The 16,642-nt window shown below is 38.4% G+C and overlaps 2 protein-coding genes across 2 annotated transcripts in view; one reads left to right on the top strand and one right to left on the bottom strand.

Annotated features, from left to right (window-relative positions):
* Cstf3 (cleavage stimulation factor, 3' pre-RNA, subunit 3, 77kDa) overlaps positions 1-16,642 on the bottom strand; it is a 74,367-nt gene that overhangs the window by 4,604 nt on the left and 53,121 nt on the right. Inside the window, exons 9-17 of the mRNA XM_005384169.1 lie at positions 13,124-13,201; positions 11,996-12,158; positions 9,730-9,839; positions 9,127-9,243; positions 8,373-8,447; positions 5,695-5,838; positions 4,487-4,589; positions 2,522-2,591; positions 534-729 (exon numbers count right to left, since the gene is read on the bottom strand). Of these exons, the coding sequence (XP_005384226.1) occupies positions 534-729; positions 2,522-2,591; positions 4,487-4,589; positions 5,695-5,838; positions 8,373-8,447; positions 9,127-9,243; positions 9,730-9,839; positions 11,996-12,158; positions 13,124-13,201 (1,056 nt within the window). The remainder of the gene's footprint in view (positions 1-533; positions 730-2,521; positions 2,592-4,486; positions 4,590-5,694; positions 5,839-8,372; positions 8,448-9,126; positions 9,244-9,729; positions 9,840-11,995; positions 12,159-13,123; positions 13,202-16,642) is intronic.
* Tcp11l1 (t-complex 11, testis-specific-like 1) overlaps positions 1-16,642 on the top strand; it is a 63,839-nt gene that overhangs the window by 41,953 nt on the left and 5,244 nt on the right. The window lies entirely within an intron of this gene.

The raw sequence follows: 16,642 nt of genomic DNA, 5'->3' as shown, positions 1-16,642 counted from the left end.
CTGAGCAAGAGCTATTTCTGTGGGGTTTGGTGCACATTAATCTTTCCCTCTGGCCTACACAGGTTCAGGAACCTGATTTATCTTCCTATGACTCCATAGTCTCAGTAGAAGAGCTCTGTTCCCACAAAATGAACTATATTTGGTTTAAGATCTGTTTATGTTTACCACCTTGATAAAAAAATATTAGAAAAAATAGCACCAATGGGAAAAAATAGCATACAGTTTGTGTTTCGATTTCCTTCTCTCCATACTCTTTCCATATGGCCAGTGGACATAAGACATTAAGTCACTGACAGTTTCAGAGATAGAAGGAAAGTGCTAGATCTCATTTTAATTTGCATTTTGTTCAGATACTTTTGACACTCAAGCGCTTCATAAACCAAGGAAAAAATCACAAGTTTTTTGTTTTTTTATAAATCTCTTCTAAAACTAACTATATTTCAAAAATTTACTTTAGAATGAAGGTTATCCAGGAACCCCTCTAAAAATGGAAAAGTAAAGATGCTACAGAAGTCTTGACCTGAAGTACATACCTTATAACCCAGCGCTTTTAGTTCACTTGCAGAGCAAGGGTATAAGTCCATGAACTTGTATCTGTCTACCAGTAAAGCTGTTTCTTTGCCTTCATACTCTTCTTTGAATGCTGTAAACCGTCTTTTCTCCACTTTAAGTATACTAGCTAGATCACCAATATTACTTTCAAAAGCTAAAAATCGGGCCCATATTTCTCTGTAAGAAAATATACTGTAATTAATACTTATTCTGGGTTTGAGGCAGGAAGTCCATTTAAAGCAAGACTTAATCTCTCCCATTTTCTTCCTTATTATTTGTTTATTTATTTATTTATTTTTTGAGGCAGGGTCTTGCTAGGTAGTCTAGGGTGGCCTTGAACTCCTCTGTAGCCCAGGCTGGCCTTGAACTCACTGTGACCCTTCTGCCTCAGCCTCCTGAGTGCCGGGATTACAGGCATGTGCCACCACACCTGGCCTCCCTAAATTGCTAAAGATCTTTTTTTATTACAAAGATTTATAAACTATAGAAAAATAGAATAGTATAATGAGTATCTATATATCATTATCTAGGTTTACTAGCTTTTAATGCCACTCTATTTGTTTAATCTTATTTTTGTGTAAGTCTTTGAAGGTAAATTATAGACAACACTTCACTCTAAATACCTGAGCACTGAAGCCTTTGAGATATTATTTATGATATCTTGCTATTCCTTGGGTCAAAAAGAGAGATGCTTACCTTACGGTAAACTCTAAGTGGAAGAGGTGAAGAAGGAACCGATGCAGATATCTAACTGTTCCTGAATAAAGCGGCCTCATCATTTTGTTTAGTGGCATGAATTCCTCCCCACTTTTTTTTTTTTTTTTTTGAGACAGGGGCTTTGCTATGTAGCCCAGACTGGCCTTAAACTCTCTATGTATAGAGGCATGAGTTATAATGTGAATGTATTCTTCATCTAATGTATGAATAAAAATATATTTCAAAATTTACCACTATGATTGCTCTTTATTTTTTCTCACTAATGTGGATCATTGGTGTCTTTGCCCTGCTCTAGCAGCCGAAATTAACACTCTCATACATGTCACTAAGCACCTCTGTGATGAAGCAATATATCGGCGCCGATTATTTACTGGGTACGGGACAGTCATACACTAGTAGACATTACTGTGACCCAGCAAGGAAGTGAGAATTGGTAAGGTTATGAAATATGCCCACTGGCTTGTGTGCTGAAACAAAAAAAATTTATTAGACTAGGGACAAAATCCATGTGGTCGACTACTGAACTACATCCCCAGCCCTTTTCATTTTGAGACTGGGACTTGTTAAGCTGCCCAGGCAGGCTTTGAACCTTTGATATCCCTGCCTTAGCTTTCTGAGTAGCTGGACCGCAGAGGAGTAGCTGCACGTGGGAGCTGAAAACTGAACCCGAGGCTCCAAAGCCTTATTACTTCTGCTCTGCCATTATACTGTTGCTCTTCTGTTTCACAAAACTGACAAAACCATGAATCAGGGCTATAATAAAACAAACTTTCTTTTTTTTAAAAAACTTCCAATATGTTAGAACAGTCTGCTTTTGAATAAGGGAGTTAAAAATTTCAAAACTCCTCTTTAACGTGTATATCCGTTTGTAGATATATATTAAACTAGAAAGGCATGAACATATTTAATAATAAGCTGCGGGGTGATGACACACAAGTTCAGGCCCAGCTTGGGCAACTTAGTGGGACTCTCTGTCTCAAAAAATGAGGTGGGCTTTGCTGGGGATGTAGCTCGGTGTGGAAGCCCTGGGTTCAATCCCTAGTACTCAAAAATAAGTAAAAAAGAAAGACATCTTTCAAAGCAATTCTACTCATTATGCAGAAAATAAAAGATTAGAGAAGTATAAAAATACTGCAGGTAGGTAAATTGAGCCTCAAGAGAGGAGCTTCTACTCCAATGTCATGCTCAAGTTAACACTCAGGAATTAAAGTTACCCTTAGCACCCCACCAGCACATTTTCACAGCGGCTTACCCAGACTTCTCGGGAGGAAGGCTTCCAGACGTTAAAACTCGTTCAAATAAAACTCGGGTATTATTGTCCTCTGGAATATTTAAAAGAAAAAAATCAGTTTTATAATTCAATAATATATTTTCACAAATATAATCTCAACTCAACTTACAAAAACCCTCATGCAGAAAGGTAACTTGTCATACCTGATTTTTATATATGAGGAAACTTTAGGTTCAGAAAGGTGTCTGGAATGCTTGTACTACTTGCCTTTTTAAAATAATGAAAATCACATAGTTGCTAACATGACTATATATATACATGTTTTGTTTTTTTTTTTGGCGGGGGAGGTCTTTTTGAGACAGGGTCTCTGTATGCAGTTCAGGCTGGCCTTGAGCTCACTTTGTAGCCCAGGCTGGTCTTGAACTCACAACAATCCTCCGGCCTCAGCCTCCCGAGTGTTGGAATTACAAGGTGTGTGCCACCACGGCTGGCACCTAGATATTTTTTAAATGCACTGAGTGTGAAGGATGTCCAAACTTAGGTACAATTGAGTTCTTATTTTAAGGCACCAGGACTACTCTGTGTAGTTTTCTTTATCTTGCAGAGGTACAATATGATCTAGTTTGGGAGTCCAACATGCAAACTGTAAATGAATTAAAGAATGGCTGCCAAAGGCAGATTACACCTTAAGAAGTCATCTATGGCTGAAAGTGGGACAATGATACTGCTTACTAAACTTTAAAAGGACCCTTTAAAATGTCAGAATCCAGGGGCAGATCTACTAACAACCATTGGATTGCATGCTTAATAAGGGTATATTTATGGTGTATAAATTATACCTCAATAAAGTTGTTTGAAAAACTCCAGCAGAGTGGTTGGTTTTTATTGCCTTTCCTCTATGTCCAAACGCAAGATAAACCCCAGAAAGATTAAATGTACCGAGCCACACAGATGGAACATAGTCATCACTTTCAGTGTAACATACTTCACACTGCAGCCCCTACAGTAGGTCCTGGAAATCTATTTCAGAAATGTATTTTAGATGTAAGTATTTTACACTTAAATCATTTTGGCCTAGCCGCATTTCAAGTGTTCAATACCTAATGATTTTTTTGTTTTTTTTTTTTTGGTACCAAGAATTGAACTCAGGACCTTGTGCTTGCAAAGCAGGCACTGTGCTGCTGAGCTCTATCCCCCGACTCAATACCTAGTGATTTAGTAGCTACCATAATAGCACAGCACAGCTATAAAATTTACACTCTCCTCTCCTCTTCAGCTGCAGAGTACTTCCTCCAGGCCTCTATTACAGTGTTTACCACGTTTCTGTTCACTGTTACCATCCTAAGTGGTTAACATTTGTGGACTGCTTACCACATTCCACGTGCAAGGCAAACACATGCAAAAACTTACTGCATCCTCTCCATAATCCTATAAAAAGTATTTTTATTATGGTCGTTCCGTAGCTGAGGGAACTGCACTTTATGCTTTCACACCTAGCCGCAGAGCTCTGGTACAATGAAGACCAACACCGCAGTTATATTTATGCACTGGAGACTTAGTTTTGTTTTGATGATGCTGGGCATTAAATTCAGGTCTCACACCTGTTGGGCAAGTGTATGTGCAGGTGTACCCCAGCTCTGGGAAGTGTTTTGGTCTGTTTGCCCTCCAGGAATCAGGAGATGAGCTACCCAGTTTCATCAGCAATAAATATAAACAAGACTCCGCGTCTCCTAACACTGACTTTGCAGCTTTATCCTACTACTCACAGTACTTTACTGGCCATTCAGCAGAGTTAAAAGGCATCTACTATTATTCAGTAAATATAAACTGATGGTTGAAAAGCCACAGTACTTCTTGGGTGCCTATTATATGCCAGCTTCTGGTGTGATGACTGATTTATAACACAGTCAAGAAGGGAAAAAACCAGCAACATAATTCAGATCATTTAATATTAAGCAACCATTAGAGATCCCAGAATCAACTTACCATTGAGGTGAGAAAGATAGTCAATATAGGCCAGGACATATTCTGGAATGTCTCCGTATTTCTTTAGTCCCAGCTCAAAAATCTTAAAGGCAACAGATTTGTCCTAAAAGTAAAGAAGATGAAGAAATGATTTCCATGAAATTTCAAACAAGATATTCCCCCAAATATTAAAAGTATAATACCTAAATAGGACACGGAATGGCTGGGGATACAGCTCAGGGGCACAGCGCCTACCTGGCAAGCACAAGGTCCTGAGTTTGATTCCCAACACACAAAAAAGACATGGAACAAAAGAGTTAAAATTACGCTAAGTAAAAATTGTTGGGCTAAAAATCAGTCAAGAGCCAGGCATGGTGGCGCACACCTGTTAATCCTAGCACTTGGGAGGCTGAGGCAGAAGGATCACTGTGAGTTTGAGGCCAGCCTGAACTTCACAGTGAAACTCTGTTTTTAAAAGACAAACAAAAACAAAAACAAAAACAAAAAACCAGTCAAGAGCATTTAGGGGCAGCAAGATGAACCTAGAGTCCCAAAGACTGGGAAGACTGAGGCAGGAGGATCACCTGAGTGAGCCAAGGAGTTGGAGGACAGCCTGGGCAGCAAAGCAGACATTTTTTTTAAAGAAGAAAGAATGGTGGCACATGCCTGTAATCCCAGCACTCTGAGGATCACCTCAGCCCAGCAGTTCAAGCCCAGCCCAGGCAACTTAGTGAGACACTGTCTCAAAATAAAAAATAAAAAAGGGTTGGAGATGTAGCTCAGTGGGAGGGCCCTGGCTTCTATCTTCAGTAGTAAAGAAAAAAAAAAGGAAATATGGGATTGCAAATTAGAATATAATTGGGTATTTGGATAATGCTCCACATAATTTTATACAGGTATACTTAGACTTCTTTTACAAAATGGAGCAATTAAATCTTAATCACAGAGCTGGGCATGTCAGAATCCCAGCATTCAGGAGGCTGAGGCAGGAGGATCATCGTAAGTTCAAGGCCAGCCCAGGGTACACAGGGAGTTCAAAATCAGCCTGAACTACACAGCAAGACCCATGTCTCAAAACAAACAAACAAATAAACAAACAAAAAAGCCACCAAACCGCCCCCCCAAAACTACCAACAAAAACCAAAAAAACCTAATGATGAAACGTAGGAGTGTTTGTTTTTTGCTATTGATTAATGTTTTCATCTTTACATATGTATTGCAGTATTTACCTTACTACAGTAATATTCCATGAGTGCTGCAGTAACATAGACATGGTGGCGGGTTCTGGTATCTTCCCTTGCTTTTTTAAATATCATTCTTCCCGATTTGATACCTTCTGCTCTCCTTGCAAATTTCATATATTGGATATATACCTATGTAAAAAACAGAAATTACAAAAGTTGTATTCTACAATTTAGAATGTGATCCTTATAGCATCTACTACCAGCTAATTCCTATACTAATACATTTTCCGCAGAAGAAAGAAATCCTGACTTCAAGAAATTAGAAAGGAGGATTATTGATAACTTAAATCCATAGGAAAGTTTTTACGGTATGTACTAGGGATGCATGCTGATTAATCTGTTTTTGTGGTACTGGGGATTGAACCAGGGGCTCTCACACATATTAGGCAAATGCTCTCCCATGGAGCTACATCCCCAGCCCTTTATAAATTTTTTTTTTTAATTTTTCAGCACCAGGAATCGAACTCAGGACCTCGTGCTTGCCAGGCAGGAACTGCGCCACGGAGCCACATCTCCAGCCCATATTTTTTATTTTTATTTTAAGACAGGGTCTTGCTTAAGTGGTCCAGGCTGGCCTCAAACTCAAGATCTGCCTCCTTGGTCTCATGAGTAGCTGAGATTACACGTAGGCACATTTGTGCTTGTTTTTGTTTTTTATTAAGATATAATTCACATGCCATAAAATTCACCTTTTAAAGGGTGCAATTTGGCAGCATTCAATATAATCACAAGGTTGTATAATCATCACCACTACTATGCTATGCAAATTGAAATTTTTTTTTGTTTTGCTGGTTTTATTTTATTGGTACATTTTAGATATACATAGTGATAACATTCATCATAGGGAATTTGTATCTGTACATGGTATACCTTTCTTCTTTTGCTCATTCCCCTCCCCTCCCTTCAACCTCTTCCCCTCTTTATTTACAAAACCTTTGTTTTCATTTTTCCTTCTCTCCTTTTTTTTCTTGTCCCTGTTCTCCTTCTCATTTAAACATTTTCTTCCTACTTACAATATACATTTTGGTCCTTATTTACACTTTTGGTTTCTCACACCAGAAAAACCATGAAATATTTACACATATGTGTCCTATTTATTTCACTTAAGAGTATAGTCTCAAGGTGCATCCATTTAGCTAGAAATGTCTCAAGCTTATCCTTCTTTATGGCAGAGTAGTACTCCATTGTATTAAAAAAAATCCCACATCATCTTTATCCATTCATTGGTTGATGGGCATCTGGGCTGTTTCCAAGGTTTAGCTATTACAAACTGTGCCACTATAAACATGTTTGGGCATATATCACTGTGCTATGATGCTTTTATTTCTTTTGGGAAGATTACAAGAAGCAGAATAGCTGGGTCAAATGGAACCTCTAGTTTTAGTTTTTTGAGGAATCTCCACACTGATTTCCAGTGGTTGCACCAGTCTATACTCCCACCAAAGTGGGGAAGGGCCCCTTTTTCCCTAGAGCCCTGCCAACATTTGTTATTGGTTGATTTCTGGATAACAGCCATTTTTTCTGGAGTGAGATGGAATCTCAGTGTTGTTTCATTTATGAAATTAAATTTTAAGGGGGAATTTGATTCCCAGCACCACTAAAAAATAAAAAAATACATAAATTAGGGGACGGGGGTGTTACTCAGTGGTAGAGCAAGTGCCTAACATGCTCAAGTGCTTTGGTCCAAGACACTGCAAAAAAAGTTTTTTTTAAAGGGGAAAAAATGTAAAAGTAGTAGAAAAACTCCATTAATGAATTCCAGTTACCTAGAAAACTTAATATTTAACCTAATGTAAGCATGTTTTACAATTTATATGTAATTTCACATTTTCTTAATTTAAAAGCCCCACTACTCTTTTTTCCAAAGACCATAAATGGAACCTTACTGATAAATTCTCGATCATTTTATATGCAGCACCTCTGAAAGTGTCCAACACATGATGAATATACAATATTTAAGAACAAACATTGTTAGCAAAGCCCTGATTTGCCCAGTTTTGATGATGTCAAACTATGCTGCCCAAATTTATGGATAGATGAACTACAAGTTCATCAAGGAAAGGACTTTTAGCCAAGTGTGGTAGTGCATGTCTATAATCCTAGTACTCTGTGAGGCTGAGGCAGGAGGATCCCAAGTTCAACCCCAGCTTGGGTAATATAGCAACTTTACAGGTCTCTCTGTTAAAAACTAAAAGTAAAAACAAATCTGGGGACATAGTGCTCAGTGCAAAGGTCCTGGTTCAGTTCCCAGTACCACCATCACCACCAAACAACAACAAAAATCCACAAAAAACAGCCCAGAATTCAGATCAGTTACTGTCCTGGATTAGGGCAGAAAGTTGCCTACCAAGGGGCTATATAAGGGAATTCTGCAGGTTGTGATGCAGGAATTCTGCAGGAATTCTGTCTTGATTGTGATGGTGGTCCCATGACTCACGGTTTTTTGTTTTTTTTTTTTTTTGGTTTTTCTCCGGTACCGGGAACCGAACTCACGACCTTGTGCTTGCCAGGCAGGCGCTTTGCCGCTGAGCTAAATCCCCAGCCCCTGACTCACGGTTATTTGTCAAGACAACAACAAAACAACCCAGTAAATTTCATGATATGTGAATTAAATTTTGTTGAATCAGACTGCAATGGTGGGAAGAGATTTGTAAGTGACTCACCAAGGTAGGGTCAATGTCCTCAATTGCCAGAAGTCTGTTATATATACTGTGAACCTTCTCGTACTTCATGCGACTCTAAAGGTGACAGAGAAGAAACGAATACAAAGTCATACTCGTGAAGAAGCATGATAGGAGCGTGAAGGAATCCACCCCAAAACACACACAGCGGAACCTACACTGAGCTTAAATGTGAGCAGAGGACTAACAACTGTTCACTTGCACCACCTCTGGCTACCAAAAGCAGTAGTATGTCTGGCAAAGAAGCAATCAGAAAGAAAACAAAGTTCTGTTGCAAAAAAAATCAAATGAAAGGCCAGCCTCAACTGCATAGTGAGACCCTGTCTCAAAAAAAATCAAATATTTCAAACTGAGACAGATTAAGAGAGTCAAAAAAGATCACTACATCCTTGTAAAGGGACCAATCCAAGAGGAAGAGATAACAATCATAAATACATACGCAACCAATACCAGTGCACCCAACTATGTAGAACCAATATTAACGGACATGAAAAATCAAAAAATCAAATTATGAGAAAGTTGTAGCCAGGTGTGATGGTGTTCACCTATAATTTCAGCACCCTGGAAGGATGCCAAATTCAAGCCCAGTTTGGGAAACTTAGTGAGACCCTGTCTCAAAAAATAAAAAGGGCTGGGAATACAGATATAACTCAATGTGAAGGCCTTGAGTTCAATTCCCAGTACGAAAAACAAAAAGAAAAAGAAAGGTAAAAAAGATAGTTCTGAAAATCCTTACCTCTTCATAATCTGCGTAGGCAAAATAAAGGAGCATATTCTTCTTCAGTAAAGTGCTTATGGCTCTTTCATATATATTAGCAGCTTCATCACTAAATAATTTGGCATTATTCATATCCTAGGAGGAAAAAAGAAACCTTATCCTCAATAATCTAATACAGTTGAAAGAGGATAAAATTAATTACATCTAGATTATTTGTATCTAAGAAACACACACACACACTTCTGGATTCTCTATTCTTGTCTCTGGATTCTAAGAACATTTCAAAGATTTCTTCCATTCTTTGAGTGTGAGTGTAACTAGGGCTTTAAACCACGGCCTCTACTACCGAAATAGACTCACAGTCTATGTTATTATAACTTAGGGAAGAATTGTACAAGTATTTTAAATGATTCTTCACTTTATTGCATTTAAAAATAGCCAATATATTTTAATTCTGAGTAAGAAAGTTTAATCGAGTGTCAATAAAATTCATATTGACATTTTAAAAATTTTCAACATTTAACACTTTATTTCAAAAATTTAGTGTTACAGTTTGCAGCAAAAACGTTGCTATAACAAAATCCCATAAAAACCAAAGAGGACAGGGGAAGAAATACTCACTCCCTTCTCGGCAAGCAGTTTACTCGACTGCTCAAGATACTGGGCGGCTTCATACCAGATGTCAGGATGGTGGCCCAGCACAAGCAGGCACTGTTCGTAAGCAAACATAACTAAAAAGAGACAAAGAAAAACAACATTTAATTAAAATCAACATTAGTAAAACCATCAATATTAGCACCACAACTAAATTATAAGGTCCAAATAGGGCCCTCGATAATGAATGCTAATAATAAATAAAGAGCTTTAGTGATTTCTGGTACCATCACCTACCCATGCCACATCTGCCCATCATTAATTAAAACTTATTTAGCACCAACTATGTGCTACAGAGTGTGCAAGGTACTGAGTGTGCGCAGGTAAACACGATTTCCTACATTCAAGAAGCCTGCATGCAGAGGACAGACATTAAAAGAGCAAATGTAAGAAGTGCTACAACGAGGAGAGTCTTACAGCAACGTGACTTAACACAGGTTACGGAAGAAAGCGTTCACCAAGGAACTGTCACTTAGCGCAAAGCCTCAAGAAGGGACAGAAGCTGGTCATAGGAGAAACAAATGGAGTGGAGGAAGGAGAGAGGCAGCTACAAAAATGGCAGGCAAAAGAAATAGTATTTGAGGGGCTGGGGATTTAGCCCAGTGGCACAGCGCCTGCCTGGCAAGCACAAGGTTGTGAGTTCAATTCCTGGTACTGGAAAAAAACAAAAAAAATAAAAAATAAAAAATAAATAGTATTTGAAAAGACCTATAGGTAACGGAGCGAGGCAAATGGAAAGAGTAACAAAGTTCCAAATTCTAGTCAAGTAGCAGCAGAGTCATTGTATCAGACTCAAGCTCCTGAAAATAAAAATTATAAACTGAGGGCCAGGGGTACAGCTCCGCAGCAGTGTGTGCTCAGCATGCACAAGACCCTAGGTTCAATTCCCAGCACCCCTTCCCGTACACAAACGCACACGTGATAACGAAAAAAGTACACAAATCAGCAATTCAAGTATACTAGAGTATGACTCCAAGGAATCAGAAATCAGAGCAGATCCCTTAGCAAAAGGGATCTACACTGGGTGAGATCTGCATTTCGTGTGGCTTTTTGCTTGAAAAGCATACTTCTGTCTGAAGCTCTGGGACAGCTGGAACTCAGGTCAAATTCTGCAGTTTTACTGGCTTGAAATAACATGGAGTTCTGGGCTATGAGAGCAGCTGGAAACTTAGGGAACAAATCCCCAAAAAGAAAGGGCCAGAGCCTGAAAATCTGGGCATAAATGTCCTCAAATCTTTAGCTGGTCCCTGAAATGTACATACATAGGAAAGTATACAAAGAGCCTAGCAGAAAGCAAAGCCAGAGGGCTAAGAGCTGAATATATTTCAGCAGCTGCCTATTATAGGGGATAAAGTTTGGAATCCTGTCCAGATGGTCTGGATGAATACCTTAGTAAACTGCATTATGCTTTAGAAATAGGCTGTGTCCTAGGACTAAGGGATTTACCTCAAGAGTAAGGATAAAACAGACCTAACTTTGGCTGGGGACATAGCTCCGTGACACAAGTGCCTACCTGCAAAGTGCAAGGTCCTGAGTTGGATTCCCGGCACAAAAACAAAAAGCAAAAACAAAAACAAAAACAAAACAGACCTAACTTCATAGCACAAGACCTCACCTCCATGAAGTCCAAGTGGTCTAGCAGTAATGTAACTTCCTCCTGAATGTAACTCAGTATTCTCCAGAGGAAGATAACAGTATCTATAATCTTTATAATGGATCTTTTGTACAGTGTTCAAAAGAAAAAACTTAAATGTCTAGACAAATGATCACACAAGAAAATGTGACCTGTAGTTAAGAAAAAAAAGCAGTGAAAGGAAACAAATCCCATGAGGGCTGGTGGACTAGATGCTGGGTTAGCGGATGAGGACTTCAGGACTCCTGTTGTAAAGATAAGATGTCTAAGGGTCTAAAGAAAAAGAGGGTGACACATGGAATCTCACAGGGAGGCGGAAAAAATAAAGAGGGAACTATAAAAAACAAGGAAATTTCTAAAATAGAAATTTATTTAACTGAAAAGTATAAAAGATAAAATAAATTTACTGGATAGGTGTTCTAGCAGATTGGATATAATAAAACAAAGGTGGACCTAGCGATGAAAACCATAGACATTATTAAGTCTGAAGAACAAGAGAAAAAAAAGATTAGGGATAAAAGCCCAGATCTTGTCATGTGTGAGATAGCTAGCGGCCTAACCCACATGTGATGAGAATCCTAGGAGAGTTCATCCCATTACCTCTTTTGGTTATAAGGGTCTGATCCTCTGTACGAAGAGGGTTGCTCTTTTCCCACTGTATATATTTCTTCCACATATCTACTTGCTGAGCTTCTTGAGGAGTATTCTGAGGAGGCACTGAAGGGGCATTGCGGTCCAAACCTTTCATCACTGTCTCATATTCCTTAAAAAAAAAAAAAAAAGGATTTAGAATTCCTTGACAGGCCAGGATCAATTCAGATGCATGAAGTGGAGTTAATTAGTTGGAAAACTTTGTTCAAAATGCCTAGTTTTTCTAAATATTATTCTGTTAATACTATCTAAAAGTCAGGATAGGTTAAAAAAAAAGCTGTATTACCCACCCAAGAATAGGTTCTCAAGGTTGGGTGAACAGAACATTGATAGGCCCTTTTTGCAGGTAATCTAGGAGGGTTACTCTCCAAGATGTACAGATTGACAAATCAGCAGGATAGAAGATCTGGTGGCATTATTATCGCCTTTTTTGGAGAAACTCCTTTTAAATTTCAATAGTTTGTACTAATAGGTCATTTTTCTTAATCTCTAACAGTGTCAATGAATGGAAAGATATGCACAATATACTATATGTCCCTGACAGCTGCTTTATTTTATAATCATAATCTGATGGCAGAGTGATACAGTATTCAAATGAGTTAATCAAGGGAAGAATACGAACTATTTCATTAGTTCCAGGTAGAACCTTGTTTCTTTCGTTCCTATTTTTTTTGAGACAGGGTCTATGTAGTTCAGACTGGCCTTGAGTTCACCATAGCCTAGGCTGGCCTTGAACTCAGGGTGAGCCTCCTGCCTCAGCCTCCCATGTGCTGGGATTACAGGCCTGCACTACCACGCCTGGTTTAGAAACTTGTTTTTATATCCTCTGTATATTTTGAACAGTTATTTCTGCCAAATCTAATTTATTCTATTTGTCCTTTAACATACCTACAAAGAAGTGTTTCATTTCAAAAATATCATCTGCTCCAGCAGATGATACATCAACTAACTGCCACTAACTGTTATTCGTTAACATTGGTAATGACTGAAAATACCAAGAGTCACACCAGAGGGGGAAAGGTTTGCTATTAACAAATGTAATAATCTTTAAAATAAATGGTCGATGGACTTCCATACCTTTGCTACACGTCTAGCATTCATGTAGTCTCTGCTCCGATCTTCAATCATTTTCTTGGCTAAATGAATGTTGATACCCTAAGAAAAATCAAAACCATACATTACTATTGTTCATTTGATTGACTGTACTGCTAAAGATCAAACCCACAGCCCTGAGCTTGACAAGCAAGTACATGACCTCTGAGTTAGATACTCAGCCCTCCAAAAAGAGATTATTTTAAAATTACGCATACATACATACATTCATTTATTTATTTGCAGTACTGGGTATTGAACCCAGGACCTTCAGTTACATCACCAAACCCCTTTAAAAAAATTTTTTTTTTTTATTTTGAGACAGAATCTGGTTAAGGTGCTAGTTACCTAGCTTGGTCTTTAACTTGTGACCTTCCTGCCTCATCCTCCCAGAGTGTTATGACGGCAGGCTTACACACAATACAGTTAATATTTTATTTGCTAAATAACTTTTTCTCTGGTATTGGGGATTGAACCCAGGGAGTGCTGAGTTATATTTCCAGTCTTTTTTATTTTTTAATTTTAGGACAGGTTTTTGCTAAACTGTTCACTTGGGCTCAAGCTTGCAATCCTCCTGCTTCAGCTTCCTGAGTATCTAGGATACAGCTGTGTATCACCAGGTATACCTAGCCTAAATAACTTTAAATTCTTTATTTTCAAATATTTTTGTTTAATAAATACTTGATCATGTTTCAAAAATCAAAGAAGGGCTGGGTGTGGTGGCACATGCTTGTAATCCCAGCATTTGGGAAGTAGACAGGAGCATTGTTGCAAATTTGAGGCCAGCCTGGGCCACGAAGTGAGTTCAAGGCCAGCCTGGACTGCATAGTGAAATCCTGTCTCAAAAAAGACAAAAAAAAACCAAAGACGATCTATTTATATCTATTATGAGATTCCAGAGAGTTCTCATATATCATGAATTTTATTTTTAAAAATAAGGAATCAGTTTGAAGGAGTCAATTATTTCAAATAAAATTCTACTAATAAGGAATGATTTGCAGATTCATCAGGGCAAACAGTCACAGCTAAACTTAAATACAGGAGCAGCACTTTGCTAACTGGGTCTGTGGAGCTGAAAAAAAAGCACAGGTACTTGGAAAGGAACATTACCACTCGTGCGTACCGGTTTTTTCATGATTAATCTAAGGATTCCTGGACTATTATTGATCCTGGGCCCATAAGATCAAAATTAATTTTCATATAATATTAAGACACGGTCTCACACAAGTACAGGTATGGTAGCGTTTTCCAGAGGCTACATGACATTCAGTACACGTGATTGCTTTCAGAAGCAAATATGAAGATCAAACTGTTTCTTTTTCAATTATTTTATTAGTATACGTTTGCAGTACAGTGATTACATTCACTATACACGTATATAACATATCTTAATTCTTTGATTGTTTGAATCTCCTTCCTCTCCTTCAAGCTGTTTCCTGTTAAGCTATTCATTAGAAATTTGCAAAAATATAATCCGATGCCATCCATCCACCTCACTAAATTTTTTATTGTTTTGAAATGTAGTTTTTTTGTTGCTACTGCTGTTTGTTTTGGCTTTTTTGAGACGGGGTCTCAAAAGGTTGGCCTTGAACTTATTATATAGCCCAGGCTGGCCTCAAACTCTTGGCAATTCTGTCTCAGCATCCTGAGTGCTGGGATTACAGGCATATGCCATCATGCTTGGCTTTATTATTGTTACTTTTAAGTGAATTAATACATATTTAAAAAAATTTTCAACTCGGTGTGGTGCGCATACCTATAATCCCAATGCTCTGGAGGCTGATGCAGGAGGATGGCTGCAAGTTCAAGACCAGCCTGAGCTACAAAGTGAGCTCAAGGCCAGCCTGAACTGCACAGTGAGCCCTGGTCTCAAAAAGACCAAAAAAAAAATTTTTTTTTCTTTTAACTTCTAATATGTCAACTATTGACAGAGAAAAGCTACACCAAAAATAAATGTTCCAGTCCAGCGTGACAGTGCAACTTGTTACTCAACAGTCTGGGTGGATGAGGCACAAAGACTGCAAGTTCGAACCCAGCCTGGGCAATTTAGTGACTTAGAACCTCTCTCAAAATAGAAAAATAAAAAATGCGCTGAGGAGCACAACTCATAATAGCTACATCTTGGAAATAGTACCAAGAATCAACAAATGAGATCATATTAAGTTAAAGAGCTTCTGCAAGAGAAACAACCAACAGAGTGAAAAGACAACCTATTAGAATGGGAAAACTTTTTTTGCCAGCTACTCCTCAGAAAGGGGACCAATACTTAGAATATATAAAGGATTAAAAAAATTAGAGCCGCCAAAATAAAAGACCCAATCAAAAATGGGCAAGTGAAATGAACAGACACTTCCTAGAAGTACAAATGGCCAATAAATACATGAAGAAATGTTCAGCTTCTCTGACCATCACAGAAGTGCAAATTAAAACAACACTGAGATTTTATCTTACCCCTGAAAGAATTGCTATCATCAAGAAATCAAATAATAACGCTTGTTGCCAAGGCTGGAGGGAAAAACGAAACCTTCTACATTGTTGGTGGGAATGTGAACTACTACAAGCACTATGGAAATCTGTATTAGTATAGAGTTTCTCAAAAAATTTGAATTAGAAATTCCATGTGACCCAGGTATTCCCCTTCTAGGTGTCGCCCCCAAATGTTCAAGACATCACATTACAGCGCTGTGCCCATAGTTATGCTTACAGTGGCACAATTCATGAAAGATAAACCCTGGGGCTGGGCACTGTGGTGCACGCCCGTAACCCTAGCACTCTGGAGGCTGAGGCAGGGGAACTGCTATGAGTTTGAGGCCAGCCCGGGTTGCAAAGTGAGTTTAAGGCCAGCCTGAACTGCATAGCGAAACTCCCTCAAAAAGACAAAAAAAAAAAAAAAAAAAGTTAAATCTTGGAAGCAGCCTTTACATACATCAATAGATAAATGGATAAAGAAAATGTGGTATTTACACACCATGGAATACTATTCTTCCATAAAGGATAAACTTAAGTCATCTGTAGGAAAATGGGTGCACTCTGAGACCATAATGTTAAGTGAAATAAATCAGACACACAGACTTAAATGCTGCATGATTTCTCTTATATGAGAAACCCGAATATAAATAAAGAGCAAAATAAAAGGTAGATATGTAATAGGAAATAGGGACATAGATCTTTTGCAAATGGAAAGTGGACCAAGAGACAGAGGGAGAGGAGGGCAAGGGGATGAAAAAATAATTAAGATGTGTTATGTACATGTACCAACTCCCTGGGAATGTAATCATTATGTATTACAAACATGTATTATAAAAAGAAAGAAAAAGGAAATAAGAAAAAGTTCAACTCAAAAAAAGAAAAAAGGGTTGGGGATACAGCTCAGTGTGAAGGTCCTGGGTTCAATCTCCAGCACTAAAAAAAATAAAATGGGGGCTGGGGATTTAGCTCAGTGGCAAAAGCGCCTGCCTGGCAAGCGCAAGGTCGTGAGTTCGGTTCCCGGTACCGGAGAAAAAC

Source organism: Chinchilla lanigera, unplaced genomic scaffold (genome assembly GCF_000276665.1).
Source record: "Chinchilla lanigera isolate Chin_1 unplaced genomic scaffold, ChiLan1.0 scaffold00021, whole genome shotgun sequence".
Classification (NCBI taxonomy): domain Eukaryota; kingdom Metazoa; phylum Chordata; class Mammalia; order Rodentia; family Chinchillidae; genus Chinchilla; species Chinchilla lanigera.
The sequence above is the reverse complement of the archived record's forward strand: the minus strand, read 5'-3'. Positions and strand labels throughout refer to the sequence as shown.